Source organism: Oryzias latipes, chromosome 11, assembly GCF_053564925.1.
Source record: "Oryzias latipes strain Hd-rR chromosome 11, Olatipes_Hd-rR_3.1".
Taxonomy (NCBI): Eukaryota; Metazoa; Chordata; class Actinopteri; order Beloniformes; family Adrianichthyidae; genus Oryzias; species Oryzias latipes.
The window spans coordinates 7,665,001-7,681,514 of record NC_136247.1 but is presented as its reverse complement, the minus strand read 5'-3'; the positions used below and the strand labels follow the sequence as shown (position 1 = coordinate 7,681,514).

At 38.9% G+C, this 16,514-nt stretch overlaps 2 protein-coding genes across 3 annotated transcripts; both read left to right on the top strand.

The window, feature by feature from the left end:
* Positions 1–1,197: 1,197 nt before the first annotated feature.
* On the top strand, positions 1,198–5,617 carry LOC105355132 (uncharacterized). 2 transcript variants are annotated; one of them, XM_011481186.3, is made up of 3 exons: positions 1,198–1,441; positions 3,504–3,540; positions 3,838–5,617. In XM_011481186.3, the coding sequence occupies exons 1-3, from the start codon at positions 1,342–1,344 to the stop codon at positions 5,411–5,413; spliced, it is 1,713 nt and encodes a 570-aa protein (XP_011479488.1). In that variant the 5' UTR covers positions 1,198–1,341; the 3' UTR covers positions 5,414–5,617. The 2 variants fall into 2 exon arrangements, with proteins under 2 accessions (XP_011479488.1, XP_020562956.1); XM_020707297.2 differs by lacking the exon at positions 1,198–1,441 and having other exon boundaries at positions 3,258–3,540.
* Positions 5,618–8,011: 2,394 nt separating this feature from the next.
* On the top strand, positions 8,012–16,481 carry LOC101175579 (tropomyosin alpha-1 chain). The gene is made up of 10 exons (XM_004074180.2): positions 8,012–8,236; positions 8,830–8,955; positions 11,416–11,549; positions 11,715–11,832; positions 12,280–12,350; positions 13,247–13,322; positions 14,081–14,143; positions 14,251–14,320; positions 14,503–14,581; positions 16,292–16,481. The coding sequence occupies exons 1-10, from the start codon at positions 8,123–8,125 to the stop codon at positions 16,293–16,295; spliced, it is 855 nt and encodes a 284-aa protein (XP_004074228.1). The 5' UTR covers positions 8,012–8,122; the 3' UTR covers positions 16,296–16,481.
* The last annotated feature ends 33 nt before the right edge of the window (positions 16,482–16,514 follow it).

The following is a 16,514-nucleotide window of genomic DNA, read 5'->3' as shown; positions in this document are numbered from 1 at the left end:
CTGTCAATAAGGTGTTCAACCAACAACCTTCTCCTCATCACATCAAATTCTAAAGAAATTGACATTGACTACAGCAGTGCTTCTCAATTATTTTTTGCCAGGCCCCCTCTAGGAAAAAGACATTGTTTCGTGCCCTGCAGTGTGAACGTAGCCTAAAGGCACACGATGATCCTGGTGTTGCGCAATCCAGGCAGTGCTTGCAGCTCCCCGCGTGCACGTTCTACCTCGCAGCCTGAGCCCACTATCCCTCCCCTTTCGTTCTCACACACGCAGCCGCGTGCGACAGGAGACAGGAGCAGCTGCAGAGACGACGGTTTACAGTTTCAAACTCGGTGATAGAACAGATAATAGTAAAACAATAGAGGCGCAGATTTTTTTCCAAGCACTGAGCCACTGTCACCACCTGGGATATCCACAGGTTCTGAGGGCTTGACGGATATGTTGCTTTTCTTTCTTCTTTCCGTCAGAGCTTGAGGGCACCTCCTGGGCTCTGTGTTGTAATGTCCTGATAATGCCTAGTTTGTGCTGTAAAGGGTGGTTTGAATCAAATAACAGATGCCATGTAGGCTAAGTTGACAATATGATCCAGTTTGAGGTCTGACTCCTCCCCCATGAGAGCATTTATACCAGCTCTATTACCAGCTAATTAAGAATTGACAAAGCCTCTTGGATAAGAGGTGAAACGTCTTCTAACTTTAAAAACTAAGTCCAGATGACAGACCCTAAACCAACTACTGTGATTGTTTTTATTATTATTATTTATCTGGTTTTTAACAATTTTAACATATATTGAAGGACTTTTAATGTAGTTTTATGTATTGCTTAATGTTTTTAGCAGTACCTTTTTATTAAGGTATGAATGACCAGATAATGACAAATTAAGATCCATCCATCCATCCATCCATCCATCCATCCATCCATCCATCCATCTATCTATCTAAAAATCTCATAAGCGATTTGAACTGAAAAATTGAATGTTGCTTTAATGTCTTCGTTTAATGTCTTCCATTTCCCCTGAAGCTTAAAGATAATTGGGAGAGGCCTTCTTCTCCTTTTGAGTGTTTAAAATAGGGGTGGATGGTAGATGGCATTAGGCCAGGAGAGGAAAGCCTTAAGTTTTGTTCTTCCTTCATCCTTTTGTGTCACACCTTTTTTCCGTTAGCCTGTCCACACGTTCATCAGCTTTGTACAGACGTTTTGTGGTTAAACTTTGCACATGAGAACAGAGACAAAACACGCTCCTCTAGGCAGTCAAATGGTCACGGGTCATAATTTGCATTGCTATCAGACCGACTGTGGACAGAGATATGACCTGCGACGCCTCTGCCAGCTGTACACATAATGCTCCTCAGCTCAACGCTCTGCATCAAAGACACAATGAAACCCTGTGGAGTCTGTGCCTTGATGATTCAGCTGTTTTTGGCAGCAGGAGTCAATACTGGTGAGATCAGAATTCCTTCGGAAGGGTGTTCATATTTATTTATTTTTTTTGCATGATGAAGAAAACCCTTTTTTCACAGCGTAGTATAATTTGAGAAACATCAAACATTTAGCAGCTGGACCATATGCTACTCGGATCATTTTTAAATTCAGCAGAAATAAAAAAAGAGTCTGAGGTTTCTGTGTTAAGTAAGGATGCATTTTTAGTTTAAAAAGTGGGGAAAGGTTTATAACAACGTGCATGTTTGCATTGTACAATGTTTGCAAGTTGTTGGTTGGATAAAGTCTAAGTAACAGGCAAGATGGAATGGATTGATGCAGGTTTTCACATTAAAGTTGTCTTTTGCATTTTTTGAAAATGAGTAAAAGAAGTAAAATGGTTCTGTTCCAGGTCGTATATTGAAAATTTTCAAAACAGATAAAAAGAACAAAACCAAACATCAACAGCATCAGGAGTCATAGACATTAGGATAGGGCCAAACGTGGCAAAGACCGGCAACAAAGCCGCAAACTAACAACATTTAGCATCCTTTCTGATGCACAGCATTCAAATAACAGGCTAGACACCGTTTGAATGCAAAACTTTGATCTGGCTCCAGCAAAGAACGGCCTGCAATAAGTCCTCAAATTGTATTTTAAAACCAACAAGAAAGTATCCCAAATGATTGTTGACATATTCTGCAGATAAGACAATATCTGCAGAACTAGTTAATCAATGATCATTTCCCAAAGCACATTTCTTTATTTTTTTCTGTGTCATCATACAACAGAAAAGAAGGAAAGCGTTGGGTTGCAACCTGCAGCTGAAATACATAGTTGAAAAGCAAACGGTGTTTAACTAATTTATTTTTTACATTTAAATAGTTGGTATTTAGAAAGAGTTGCATTCTTTAACTCAAGGGATTAGATTCCAATACAGTTTTTTGTCTTAACTTTCATTCGTGTCATTAAAGAAAGGTCATTGTGAATACAAGTCAACATCCAGGTGAGAGTGATACATTGGGGATTCCTTAGCACTGCCTACATTTCAGATGCTGAAAACTTTGTGGAGGTTTCCAGTTAGGGTGCATTGGACTCTAAAGAGGCACTGGTGCAGTCCAAATCCAGACATCTAATGTTAAAACAAATTATTTTTAAATAACTGAAAGTTGTCTCTGCCGTTTGGTTGATCCTTTTAGGATCAGCGAATCATCTGCCTCCACCTCATTATATCCTCTGCATCTACATCACTCACACCAACCACCCTCATGTCATCTTTCACTATAGGTCCAAATAAGAAGGGTTATGGTGAAAGCCAAAGAGGACATGAGGGTGGTGAGTGTGAGGGAGAGGGGAACAGAGGAAAGGGCAAGAAGAGGGTGGATGATTCGCTGTCAGGACCCTTAAAGGTTGTTGTCAAAATTTAAACATGTGCACAAATACATAGAAATATATATTTGCATAAATGTATATTTCAAACTGTACATGGAGGGGGACAACTGTTTCTCTCCGTTCCTCTCACCCTGCAGCACAAGCTCAGGTTCCTTCTGACACAGTGTCATGACCATGCCATGATGGTAAACTGTGGATTAGTCCGCTAAAGGCATTTGGCCCTGAATGCCACCCAAGTCACACATGGAGACCCCTTGCAGTTCTTCCTGTGAATGGAAGCCAACGGGGGTTTGGCTGCTAGCCCCAACCGTTCTGGCTCTAGAGGGGGACCTGGGAACCTATGGAACAGAGTGGACTTGGTTTTAATTGTCTCCACAAGGGGTATTTGAACAATTCTTATTCTAGTTTATCACCCAGGTAAAGATAACCATGACTTTAGAGGGGACATAAACAGGCCGCAATTTCTCTGAATGCCAGACTATTAACTTCTTACTTAGGTTCTACACAGACTCATGTTTAGAACTGCTTTCATGGACAGAACAGTCAAACTGTAAATCAAAGTACGGTAGTCAAGTTCCTGATGCTGAAGAAAAGAAGCTCTGCTGTAGTTATTGTTTTGACTGATCACTCTGTCATTAAAGGAGATTTTACATGTCAAAGGCTAAATTTGTATTTTTGTTTCTTGTCTTCAGGTTGGAAGTCTGACTTTGGCCACAGTTTAGGGAAGAGGTAAGATACAACTTTATGATAAATCACACATTGACTAAATGCAGCCAAAGAAAGGAATATAAGGAGCACAAAATATACTTGTGTGTTCTTCTACATCAATGCTAATTTTTTAATTGTTTTTGTTTGCTTCAATTAGACATGAATCTCTTCAGTTTATAGGGATACACTTTCTGCTTTTGTGCATTTGATTGTGAAAAATGTGTTTTATTGCAAATAAGAGTTTATGGAATTATTCAGCATGTGTCCTTATATATTTAAAATAAAAACATTGTCTAACCATCATATTGTCACTCACAGAGAGGAGGTCAGATACAGCTACCAAATGATAGTTGCGATGGAGAACGACCCGGTGGTGATGGAATCGGCTACTTATCTGTTTCTGAGGGATCCCTCTATGTCAACACTCCTGAGGTACCATGAGGGGGCACTGCAGGTTTTGCGAGGAAGCTCAAGGCCTTCTGGAAGAAATCACAATATTATGCTGGTGGGCCATGGCAGCCAAGGCCCCATGGAAGCTGCAAAGCTGGCCGGTTATGGGCCAGACGATATTGCCAAATTAGTCACCACCATAAAAGCTGAAATCCTCTCTGGTGACATTGGTACAGTCACCATTATAAGCTGCAGCCTTGGAAATGATGAACACTTCATGCTGAAGCTGTTGCAGGTCCTTCACTCTGCTAGAGTGGAAACAAAGCTGCATCTGCACACTAGCCTCCTATCGGTAAACTCTGATGGAGAGATAGTGGCTGCTAGTGGCAGCGGCTGGAGGGTCCATGACCACAGCAGCACAATCACAGCTGAGCTACTTGAGAATGGTATACTTCGGACAGTGAAAGAGCTTGGCTGTGCAGGTCCCATCCTTTCAGATTACAAAGGAAAGGCTTTGTACCTGCAGATGTTGGAGTGGCCAAGCCATCCACAAATGTTTGTTCCAGCAGACTTGCGAAAGAAGTACTCCTCTATTGACTGCCTGGAGGGTCTAACTTGGAGCTTGTTCTTTGAGGAGACTGAAAAAAGGCGGGCTCCAGATTACACCCCAAACCATGGTCAAGTAAAAGCTGTTTGGCTTAAAGAGATAGAGGCAAAAACAATTGTTCCCAAACATATCAACAATATACTGGACCTGCTGGTAGAGATCAGATACAATGCCAGGGAGGAAGTTTCCGATGACCTGTACTATGTTCTTAATGACTGTATTTACAAAGTGCAAAATAATAACCTTAGCATCAGCCTGGTGGGGAAGTTCATGAGAATGGACAATGAAGGGGAAGTCGAGGAGTTTGTTCGCACTTTCAGCAATGACCCGCAGGAGTCGTCCCTGCTGGAGCTACAGCAGGGTCTCAAAGCATCCAAGTTTACTGATTTCTGTCGCCAGACATTTCAGCTTCACCACTGCATCTTCAATTGCGAGCGATGGGGCAAATACTTCATGGCAGCAGTGTTTTCAGCGTCTGTGCGCAACTTCCGAACTTTTTCCCTTTTTCTCATGAGTGTTATTGGCTGTGAGGTAGGGCGCTCTCGCGGGTCTGACAGCCCATTGTGCACATCTTTTATTGGAGAGAACCACCCCATGGTGACCAAGGAACCTTGGCCGGAGAACCCCAGACGAGGGTTCTATGGCTGCACTGTTGACAACTACGAAACAGCGCCCCAAAAGGTGTGGCTAGAACAGGTTGTTGCCAAAGAAAATGCCCTATACTTTAGATCAAGGGAGGTCATGAACGCTCTTCATTACGATGAGCAAACAGAGCTAGACATCTTTGGGAGAGTCAAAGTCATGAATAAGTATGTGTTCTCATCATATCTTGACTATTTTCGAGGCACACCTGAAGGAAAGAAACTCAAGAGTGGATGTCCGTCCTCACTCCATTAGAGCTAAAATCCACATCTCTACATTAATTCCAATCAAAACAAAAAAGAGAAGTTGGGTATCATCCATCAATTCCTATCAATAAAAATCAATGACAAGGTCAAGCTGAAAATATGGAGAGTTTTTATGGTTTTTCTGTATTTGTTGAGCATTATGCATTGAATGTCAACTTTGTGTTTGCTTTTCCAAATAAAAGATTAAATTCCACTGATGTCTTAGGACAAGTCTTGGGGAGGCAGTTTGGCAATCAGATGAGTTTTAAATAAGACCATTTAAATAAATAAGAGGGAGACAAAACCGGTTTCAGCACTCAGTGTACTTTTAATACACTTAAACAACCCAAATAACAAAGCATGAAGATGTGGTGTTGCGTTTGTGTCTGAGAATAAAGTGTATGTCTGTTAAATGGGGAAAACAAATGCAACCAAACAGATGAGTGCCTGCAGGGAAATAGCTGAGGACCCCAGAGCTGCAGCGGAGGATCTGGCCGGAGGATGAGTTCTCCTGAATCCATCACCAAATGGAGAAACGAAGCAGGCACCAGGAACACATCTATACAGCCCAGGGTTGTAACAGTGTCTGACAGACTGAACCACCAACAATACCCACCGAAAATACAACAAAATTCAACGAATAGTTCAGACGTTTCTTGGCACTAAAAACAAAACTTAGTTTAAGTTTTTATTTTTCCTCAAAGCCCAACTCTTATCATCTTTTTGATGAGTTTCCAGTAGTCTTAATTATGATTATAAAAAAATCCTATATCATTTTTCAGGACATATTTCTGCAGAGCTGCAGGGGTTCATCAGAGATTTGCCTCCGAGTTGTTGGCGTGGAGTAAGCCCGCCCCCACTTCTCATCATCCCATCATCCACAATTTGAATAAAGAAATACTCAGCAAATGCAATTTTAATAGTAATTTTCTTTATATATGTAATCTGTCATGAGAAAAATGCCACAAGAACGTGATTTGTATTGGAAGGGGGTCTTAAAATCTTTTTAATCAATTTGACTTCACCACCACAGTCATTTTACAGGCCACCATCCATATACTGTTACACAAATTTCCACTATGGGCGTCATTGTGCTGGAATTATGACATTCCATGCCCTAACCAGAAGAAAGTTGTGATGAGGTCCAGCAGGTCAGGACCAGAAGAGTATATTAAAGTGGAAACTAGAAAAAAACGGCTGTAATCCACTCCATTTATGCTCACTGTTGTCTTAATTCTAATCCAACAATGTCCCCATCTATTAAAAAAACTTTTCTTTAATTACAGAAAACAAAATATAGCATATTCCTATGTTTTGCATAATTTCATCAACTATCGTCAAACTAACAGAACCATTAAACACTTCTCTCTGTAGAGTCGTCTCCACCAGCATGGCCAAGCTGCAGACATTCTTTTGTTCTGATCCGTAGGACAATGTCAGCCAAAACATGTTTATTAATAACCCAGCAGGGCTTAGACAGGAATAAGCGACACATTCACGGTTGTGTATTCCCTGGAGAGATCCCGTTATAGTTATCCCAGGGCATTTGGCACTCAAGCACACAGTTAATGTTTCTCTTGGCATTGTTTGCAGCTCCTTCTTCTTTCATCCTATAAGACGCTGTCACATTTTCAAATAGAGTTAAAGGGATCATAAAAAAGAAAGAAACCCTTCAGGTTCAGTTTCAGTTGAATTGACACACACCAGTAAAGGCTGCGGTCTTGCATTTGAAGTTATTGTTGCTTCATGGAAGACATTTCAAACACCACAATTAGGTTTTTGCTGTGGTGGGGGCATAGACTATTGGAGCCCCTCTAAAAACAAGAGTGGTTTTTCTCCTTAACAATATTTGCATAAACTGTACGGTTATAATAAAGCTTTCAGTTATTAATCAGTGCATAAATGAGGGAAGGAGTTTAAAGCAATAACAATTCTAATATTGACACCCGATGAAAAGGCAACACAGAATGTCAGGGACAGAATATTATGAGGAAATCTCAACTGAACTGCCTCAATATTTTTGTCAGAAAATGAAAGGGAAAAATGATTTTGACTAAAATGAGGTTTTGAACTTTTCAGGTTTTATCTGGTTCCTTTTTGTCTGGGAGGGGGGAAAGGGGTGTTACAAGGTAGGTAATAAAAACATTTTTGCCAAAAAAGTTTGATTTCTCAACTCACTTTAACAGATGTTTACTACAGAAGACCGGAATAGCCATGTCAATTTTTTTCTCTTTTCTCGAGATAATAACCTAAAGACTCATTATCATGAGAAGAAAACACCAGTTTTCTAAGGATAACAGAATAAAACTAAAACTTATCTTGAAATCTCGAGAAGACAGAAAAAAAATTATTTTAATTGGAGATTGCTGAATGTTGTGTGTGATTCTCCACAACCCTGTAAGATTACTCATATTCTAGATGGAATAAATACAACACAAAACAGGAATAACAAATGTTTGAACCTTGATTTATGATGGAAAATGGCAAAACACACGTGCTCTTTTAATAAATGTTGGACAGAGTTCTGGGACAAATGGGTGTAACGTTACCCACTTTGTCACAAAGGGTGGGATTAAAGAAGGAGGAGCTAGGTGTCTGCTATATAAAAATATCTTGAGTGAGTTTGGTTCTTCCACCAGCTTAGACAAGCTCTAGAACCTGTTTTAGACAAAATCCTCTGTTTGTTTTCCCTGTCAGCTTCAGGAACCCAACAGCCAAAATGGAAGCCATCAAGAAGAAAATGCTCATGCTGAAGTTGGACAAGGAGAACGCACTGGACCAGGCAGAACAAGCTGAGGCTGACAGGAAAGCAGCTGAGGACAGAAGTAAACAGGTGGGTCATGGCAATCTATAATGTAAATACATTTAAAAGACCTACAATTATCTAAAAAGCACAACATTTTTTTTGGAAAAAGCCATAAAAACCAACAATCACTGTTAACATTTTAACTCCCAGCTCAACAAAAAAGTTAAGCACATAGAAAAAAAAAATTGTATTTTAAAAATTGTTCTGATCACCGACCCCAGACAATGATTACTAAAGATTTACATTTTTTTTACTGATGGGGTTGTTGGAAGGTTAAAAAAAAGCTCCAGAATTTAAGCCTCCTCTACTTTGAGGGTAAATAACAAAAATTGTTTTCAGTCACTGTTGTCAATAAAGATAAAGTTAAAAAATATGTACTACAACTTCTTAATTTGGGGAATAATAAAGTGTCTTTGAATAAAACCAGAGGTCTTAAACTGAAAACAAAATAAAAAAATTCTTAGAGGGTAAGAAGAATTGTTTAAACATAATATACAAGGGAGTGTAATAACATAGGGCAATTTCATATGCATTAAGTGCAGCTCAGTATATCAAAATAGGACTTTCTTCAGGTTACCTGCTGTGTAGATGATTTATTTTCCTTGTCGGTTTGTCTTCAGCATGAAGATGAACTCCTGCAAATGCAGAAGAAGCTGAAGTCGACGGAGGATGAGCTGGATAAATACTCTGAGGCCCTGAAGGACGCTCAGGAGAAGCTGGAAGTTGCTGACAAAAAAGCAGCTGATGTGAGTAATCATGCAACACTAAGCTCAGCTGCTGCACATAGGATCGTTAAACTGAGAAAGAACCGTAAAATACCTGAATGTTGTTTTTTTCCAATTAAATAAACCCACTTTATATTATCTCTGCATCTTTGGTCAAAAATGATCAGTTTTATATCATTTTATAACATAATAAACAGGAGGTATACCATTGGAAAAAACCTATCCTCTGGGTTTGGGATGAGCCATGTGTGAGGATGACATGAAAAGAGGTTTTGCATTGTTGTGCGGTGAGAGCCCGGGGCACAGACTCAGACAGAGGCAGTTGATGTGGTTCGTCCCAGCCAGGCCTGTCCTCCTGTGCTGCATTCCCAGCATGCCTTGCCTGCCTCTCACAGCTGTTGGTGGGATTTAAATCCTGATTTCCACTATGATGTCACCATCATAACCTTGAGTGTAAGCCTCACAATAGTTCCAGTCTTTTTTTGGTCCTTCAGCCATTCCTGTCAGGTCACTTAACAGTTGTTTTAAGTCTTCAGTCTTGACACTCTGTATAAACCTGACGGAAGTGTTTTGTTGGCTTTTTACAAACAATATTTTATAATTTCTTTGTTAAAATCTTCCAAATTTTAAGAACAAACTACCTTTTGCAATATTATTTGTAAATTCTAAAAATCACAATAAATACAAACATCTGTTTAGGCTGTGCTCCACTTGTCCCGAGTTGGGATATGCTGCCATTATCAAAGGATAGATGAACATTTCTGATTTAAGAGCAGGAGTAAGCTTGCAAACCTTGTAAAGCCTTTTTTGTGAGGAACAGGGAGCGGGTAGTGTTTCACTGGTTCTCTAAGCAAATACAAATCAGGCAGCTCTGAAGGCTCACCAATTTCCATGTTTAGATGATGCTTAGTTTAAGTACCTCCTTGATGTTGTCGCATCTCTTGCCTGTGTCTCCACCCTCGAAGGGGCTGCTTTGGTTTTGACTTGTCGGCCACCTCCTCTGCCATGCCTCAGTCTGCAGAGGACCTTTGCATTCCTGCTGGCTGCAACCTCCCCGCTTCATCCTCTGTTTTCCCTGACTTCCCCAGTTTCATGCTCCATCTGCGTTTTATCTTAGGCGTACACTTTAAGAAGATCTGGAAGCCATTTTGGCATCTTTAGAAATGCTTTGAGAAATCTATGATTCAAGGTTGATACTCAGCGACAGCTGTGTGTTATTCCTCTGTATAAATCTTACACTGGCAGCTGTAATTGGAAAATAAACACCTTAATAAAGGTGACAAAGTCAATAAGTATTCATCAGCCTCTAATTCTATCCATTGTCCCACTTACTAAGATAAAAGAGGTCAGTAATGTTAATCATACATTCAATGAGAGAAAGAATGAAACAAAAAATATTCCAAGAAATCAAGTAGTATGATTTTTAATGAGTTATTTGTATGATGGTGCTGAAAATAAGTATTTAGCTCCAACAAACAGGCTAGAATTCTGTCCCACAGAGACCTGTGGCTCTTCTTTCCTGTATTAATGTCACCTGTTTGAACTTATTATCTGAATAAAATACACCTATTTATTCCCCTAAACATTCAGACTCCAACCTCTCCACCATGACCAAGACCAAAGAGCTCTAAAAGAGACAGCCCTTTAAATATAAATCCATTTGTCACCTATTACATAAGAATACTAAAGCTATAGAAAAAGTCCAGTTCAGATCCAAAAGTCTTTAAATAATTCTTGCATCTTTACTCCTGGAGGGAGGTGGCAACTGTGCTCCAGCAACAAAGAAGCAAACCCCACCGGGTTCATCGGGCTGGGAGCTCCTGCTGGATCCATGTTTGGCAAAGTATTCTGTCACAAGAATGGGCAGACGGCTGGATCCAAATGCAGCATGTTTATTAGCTCAGCTAAAAGTCCACAAAGCTAAATCAGGGTCAGGCAGGCAGGAGTCAATAAAGAGCATGGCAGCATCAGAGAAGAAACAGAAATAGTCAGGATCCAGGCGAGATTTGGGGCAGGCAGCAGGCAAACAGAGTGAAAGACAAGGGTCAGGAAATCAGAAGATCGGGTCCAAATACAACACTCGGTAATGCAGGCAGAGTGGCACAAACAATACTTCACACTGAGTGAGGCTCAGTGCTTAGGTGTACTGTGAGTGATTTGCAAATGAAAGTCAGGCGTGTGGCATCCAGAAACTGTTGCTGGGGTTGCTGGGAGATGAAGTCTTTGAACAGCTTTTTTGAACAGCTTTTTCTTTCAAATTGTAATTCTTTCATGAATGTGTTTCTTCATTCCTTCTGTTCTTCAAAATATTATTGTTTCTTTTTTACTTTACCTCTTTATAAAGTGTATTTGGGTGTTTTAAAAAGGGCTTTTAAAAATTATTACTATATAATAACTTGTTGCATTCAATTTTCTGCCTGAAAACATTTTTTGTACCATTGCACGTATTAGTAACACATTGTTTGGCTTACCTTTGGTCAGGCTGAGGCTGAAGTGGCTTCCCTGAACAGGCGCATCCAGCTCGTGGAGGAGGAGTTGGACCGAGCTCAGGAGAGACTGGCAACAGCGTTACAGAAACTGGAGGAAGCAGAGAAGGCAGCAGATGAGAGTGAAAGGTATAACCCTCTTCTGAAATCTGTGTAGTTTTGCTCATGGATGAGGAGGAAAGAGATTGTTATCTCAGCAGAGAAATAAAATTAACCAAACCAGTTATGTTTGAATACATACACACAAATATGTGAGCACAAACTTCTAACGTAGTGTGATATTTTTCTGCACAGAGGCATGAAGGTAATCGAGAACAGGGCCCTAAAAGATGAAGAGAAGATGGAGCTGCAGGAGATTCAGCTAAAAGAAGCTAAACACATAGCAGAGGAAGCCGATCGCAAATATGAAGAGGTGAGTTGGTTTATGTTGCTAAGAGCTGTTAGCAGAATTCTCTGATTGCTAAAAGCACTTTATTTTTCATTATTTTATTTTTGGTATACGTGTTTTCTGACTTTTGAGAATATATGACATTCTGATCTGGTAATTATAAAATATTTTGATACATTTTTATCCTCATAAAATGAATTGAACCGATCTTTTATTGTCTTAGTTAAACTAAATAAGATAATGTTATCTACTATAGCAACTAATAACTTCTGAATGTTTTACTTCAAGTTCTAATAAAGTTGCATTATTAGCACAATTGTCTGGTCAGGTATAACACAAAAGACATTGAAACCTACTTTGTCCATGCTGTAAGCCGTGGAAACAAAACTCTTTTTTAGATATTTAGACAATACTAATATAAACCTTAACAAAGACTGTACATCGTTTTGACTTTTACTTGTTTTAAACCAGGTGGCTCGTAAACTAGTGATTGTTGAAGGGGAGCTGGAGCGTACAGAGGAGAGGGCAGAACTTGCCGAGGCGTGAGTGTTTAATTGAAGCCTTCACCCTATCTTTTCATGTAAAAATGAGCTTTTTGCTAATCTAGTTGGTGTTGTTCACCTTTTGGCATTTCCCTTCATGGGTCGCCACAGCAAATCAGTGTTCACTGATTCGCACAGTCGGTTTGGCAGAGATTTTGACACCGGATGCCCTTCCTAACACAACCCTGTATTTTATCTGGGCTAGGGACCAGCACAGGGGGACCCAGACTTGGCCACTGTTCAAATAGGTCAAGTTTAGACCCAAGCTGGACTATAAAATTAATAATGTGATTTTATTAATTTAAAAAGTTTTACACTTATGTGTCTTGAAAGGGCATCATCTCCCTTATTGGAAGAAAAAGAGCAGAATTAATGATCTTTAATAATCTTAATTTGAAAATTAAAAATAATGAGATTTATTGATCTAAGCCATGCAGTCATTGGGTTTTCTTGAAATTGACCAATTGATGGGTGAGAAAACCAGATGAATAACACCATTTTAAATATTTTCTCTAAAAATATAAAAAAAAATCATTGGAAGTACCGGTAGATTCAAATAAATTACGTGTGTGGAGAAATGTGTAAATGGGTGAATGTTTAAAGAAGTTTTGCTGCTCATTAGAGAAACTTCTTCAGTTCTAAGTTCTGATGTGGAGTTTCAATAGTTCATTTCTTGACTTTTCCAGAGGTGTGGCAAAATAGGTAACTTAACTATGTCATTTAAGCAAACCCAAATGTCAACAATCCAATCCTTTCAGGGAAGAACCATGAGCATTAAGCCACATTAAGCCACGACTCAGCAGTTCACTTTCACCTTGTGGAGTGTAGACCATTCACTTTTCTGTTCAAAGAGTCTTACACTGATTTTTTTTTCCTCTAAAATGCATATCAATCAGTAAATGTGCTGAACTGGAAGAAGAACTGAAGAATGTCACCAACAACCTCAAGTCTCTGGAAGCTCAGGCTGAGAAAGTAAGCAGTCATTGCAAGCACAAACATGACTTCTTATTTTTTCTTCGACCTAAAATTCCCCAGAAATCACTTATAGTAGTTTTATCTGGCATTAAAATTACAGGCACTATTGCCCCACAGTGGGAACGTGACAGTTAATTAAATAAACGTCTTCAGTAGATTTTTTGTGATATGTCTCTAATAAAAAAAAAAAATCTCTAATTAAAATCTTTTACAGATTTCTAACTAATACTTGAGTTGTTTTAGTTTTGGTTGAGTTGTCACAGCAGTCAAATAAACTGATGCATCAACACCCCAAAGTAGTCTAATGGTAAAGTAAAATGCAATTATAACCTATGTCCTTTATCCATTTTCTTGTATTTATCTCTCCATCTTCTGCTGTAGGCAGCAGTCTTAGCACAGAGCCTTGGTTTTGTCATCCATTTTTTTTTAGCAGATTAGAAATAGTTGGGGATTATCAATAAAGAGCTCCAATCTTTTGCTTTGGACACATACCCAAGTCTCTGCCTGGTTTAAATGATACAACACAAAACTATATTAACCCTTGTGCTATCCAATGGGGTCAAGATGACCGTTGACGTGTTCTCCATACCATGACAAAGGTGGATAAAGGTGGAGAGGATTTCATGTAACTCCCAATGTTAAAGTGCCTAAGATAGCACAAGGGTTAAATGTACAGCATAGATTGATAGAACACTGTTACACTGTAGACTTGTGCGATTGCTGTGCATTAACAACTGTTGGATTTCTTTCTGCAGTACTCTCAAAAGGAGGACAAATATGAAGAGGAAATCAAGATTTTAACTGACAAACTCAAGGAGGTGAGCACAAAAATGACATGTCTTTTTCACGCTAAAGATGTATTTTTACCCTTTAATTACCGTCAGCAGTGCAGTACATCAAGTGTTTTACTTTTTAACTTTTTCAGGCTGAAACCAGAGCTGAGTTTGCAGAAAGATCTGTCGCTAAGCTGGAGAAGACTATTGATGATTTAGAAGGTACAGATCTCATTCCATGTGTCCAAGTGCATACTTTATAAGGTGTCATTCCTAAAATCATGAAATGGCAAAAACAAGACTTTTTTTAACCATAAAATTCTTTTCCTTGATGAAAGAAAAATAAATGTTGATGAAAAAACAAACTTTATCACACTGTAATTCGGTTTTCCTTTCTCCCCAAGATGAGCTTTATGCTCAGAAACTGAAGTACAAAGCCATCAGTGAAGAACTGGACCATGCTCTAAATGACATGACTTCTATGTAAGTAATGAAAAGTTGTGTGCCAGAGTAATTCAGCATCCTGTCTGAAAATGTGACTAACTCATTAAAACAAATTTTACCCTAAATATATGCAAATACAATCAATCTTCAAAACTGCATTGTTACTGTTACTGATGACAAACAAATGCTGTTTATCCAAGTCAACAGGTTTGTTTGCACTCTGCTTTTATTTTAAAGACTGAACTATTTTAAAAATAAAACCAGATTGCCACAAAAAAAGAAAATCCTTTAGGCAACACTGTGAGCAATAAGGGTGCATCCTATTAGCAAGCATGCTGCAGATGCATTTGGGGCTGTAATTTGTCATGAGTTGAGTTGTTTAGCCTAGGTTATTTTTTTTTTTACATTGTGCAGTATGCTTTAGGCAGAAATGTCTGTAGAGAAAATTTCAGCTTTGTCGTTTGTAGCAAGTTACATCCCAACTTTGATACAATACAGAAAAATAAATACTTTGCAATATTAATGTCCCAGACCATAATGCGTTGCATGACTCCTTTATTACTTTTAAGTTACTTTCTTTTTAGGACTTGCATAACTATTACATAATATAAAGTGAGAAACTTATCTAAATGCCTCTCCGTTCTAAAATGATATATGATGTAAGAATTAATTATAAAAATATTAATTAAAGGTAAAACAAAAGATTTGAAAGAATAATTTCAGAACTAACACACAACTTAAATCAGCTTCATCTATCTAAATGAAAATATAAACGATTTAGTTTGAAATTAAAAATAAAAGCAACACAAGGCCTCTGTGTTTCAGAAAAACAAATTACAAGCAGCTTAAATTTAATATATACATTTACAGAAACAACAACAAAAAAGGATATTGGTGCTGTGAAAAAACAGGACTGGACACACCTGTCGGGAAGACCACATTGAAACAGAATTGTTTGGGTCTAAGAGGCCAGACTAAAAATTTGGCTTATTCAACATCAGTTTTTAAAGTCTAGAATCTAAAAATGTGGACAGCTCTCACAAAATCATTTTGCACTCTGTTCAGTAACCAGATGCACCGGGGGTTGGGTCGCTTATTTGGGCAAAAACATCATGTCCAGTCCATTTAGTGCATTTCCCTTTAATGAATGTGGAACAAAGACTTTTCTGGCAGACCGCAAAAAAGTGGAAAAAGGAAACAATCGGTATTCAAAAAAACAAACAGGATATTTCAGTGGGGCAGTGCTGTGGTGGTTACTTCCATAAAGGGTATTGGTTTTGCTCCTGGTTGCATCTTTTTAGTGTGGAGTTAGCATGTTCTCTGTGGGAGAACATGTGGCCCGACAGCCCAAATACACGCTTCATGGGTTGATAGGTGACACTTAAGAGTTAGATAGTGGTTTTCATTAAGTGGCCCTGGCAATCCTGTGGTAGCTGGAGTTGCCTCTAGCTCCTACTTAACCCTGTACAAGGACAAAGACAAAGCCAGTATTGATCATGGAATTTGGTGGCTGTTTTGCAACCTTAAAAGGCTGGCAGCAGCTGGCCTAACTTTACGTACAAATGGCTGCGGTCATTGTTGCGAGGAAGAGATGTAGACATCACAAAAGGTGATGAAGAAAGCACAGGTTTTAAAGGGTATTCGCTATTAGTACTATTTTTTTAAAAGTCTTAAAATATGTTAAAGTTATGTTCCACTATAAATAATTGCTGTTGCTTCCATTTATGAAGACTCTTCTCTTTTTTTCAGCTAACCGTCCACAATCTGGTCTGGCTTGACAAGATCCCGTGCAGAACCCCTCCCCCCATCACATATGTTCCAGTGGACGTTATTCACTCTGTGATGAAAGTTTGTTGTGCATTTTGAGCTGTTAATTGTCCGTGCCCACCAGTTCTTTACTATCAAGTGTGACCCAAAGTATTAAAAAAAATCTTTGGAAGCTGTCTGACTCAATTTCTTGTGTAAAAGGAAA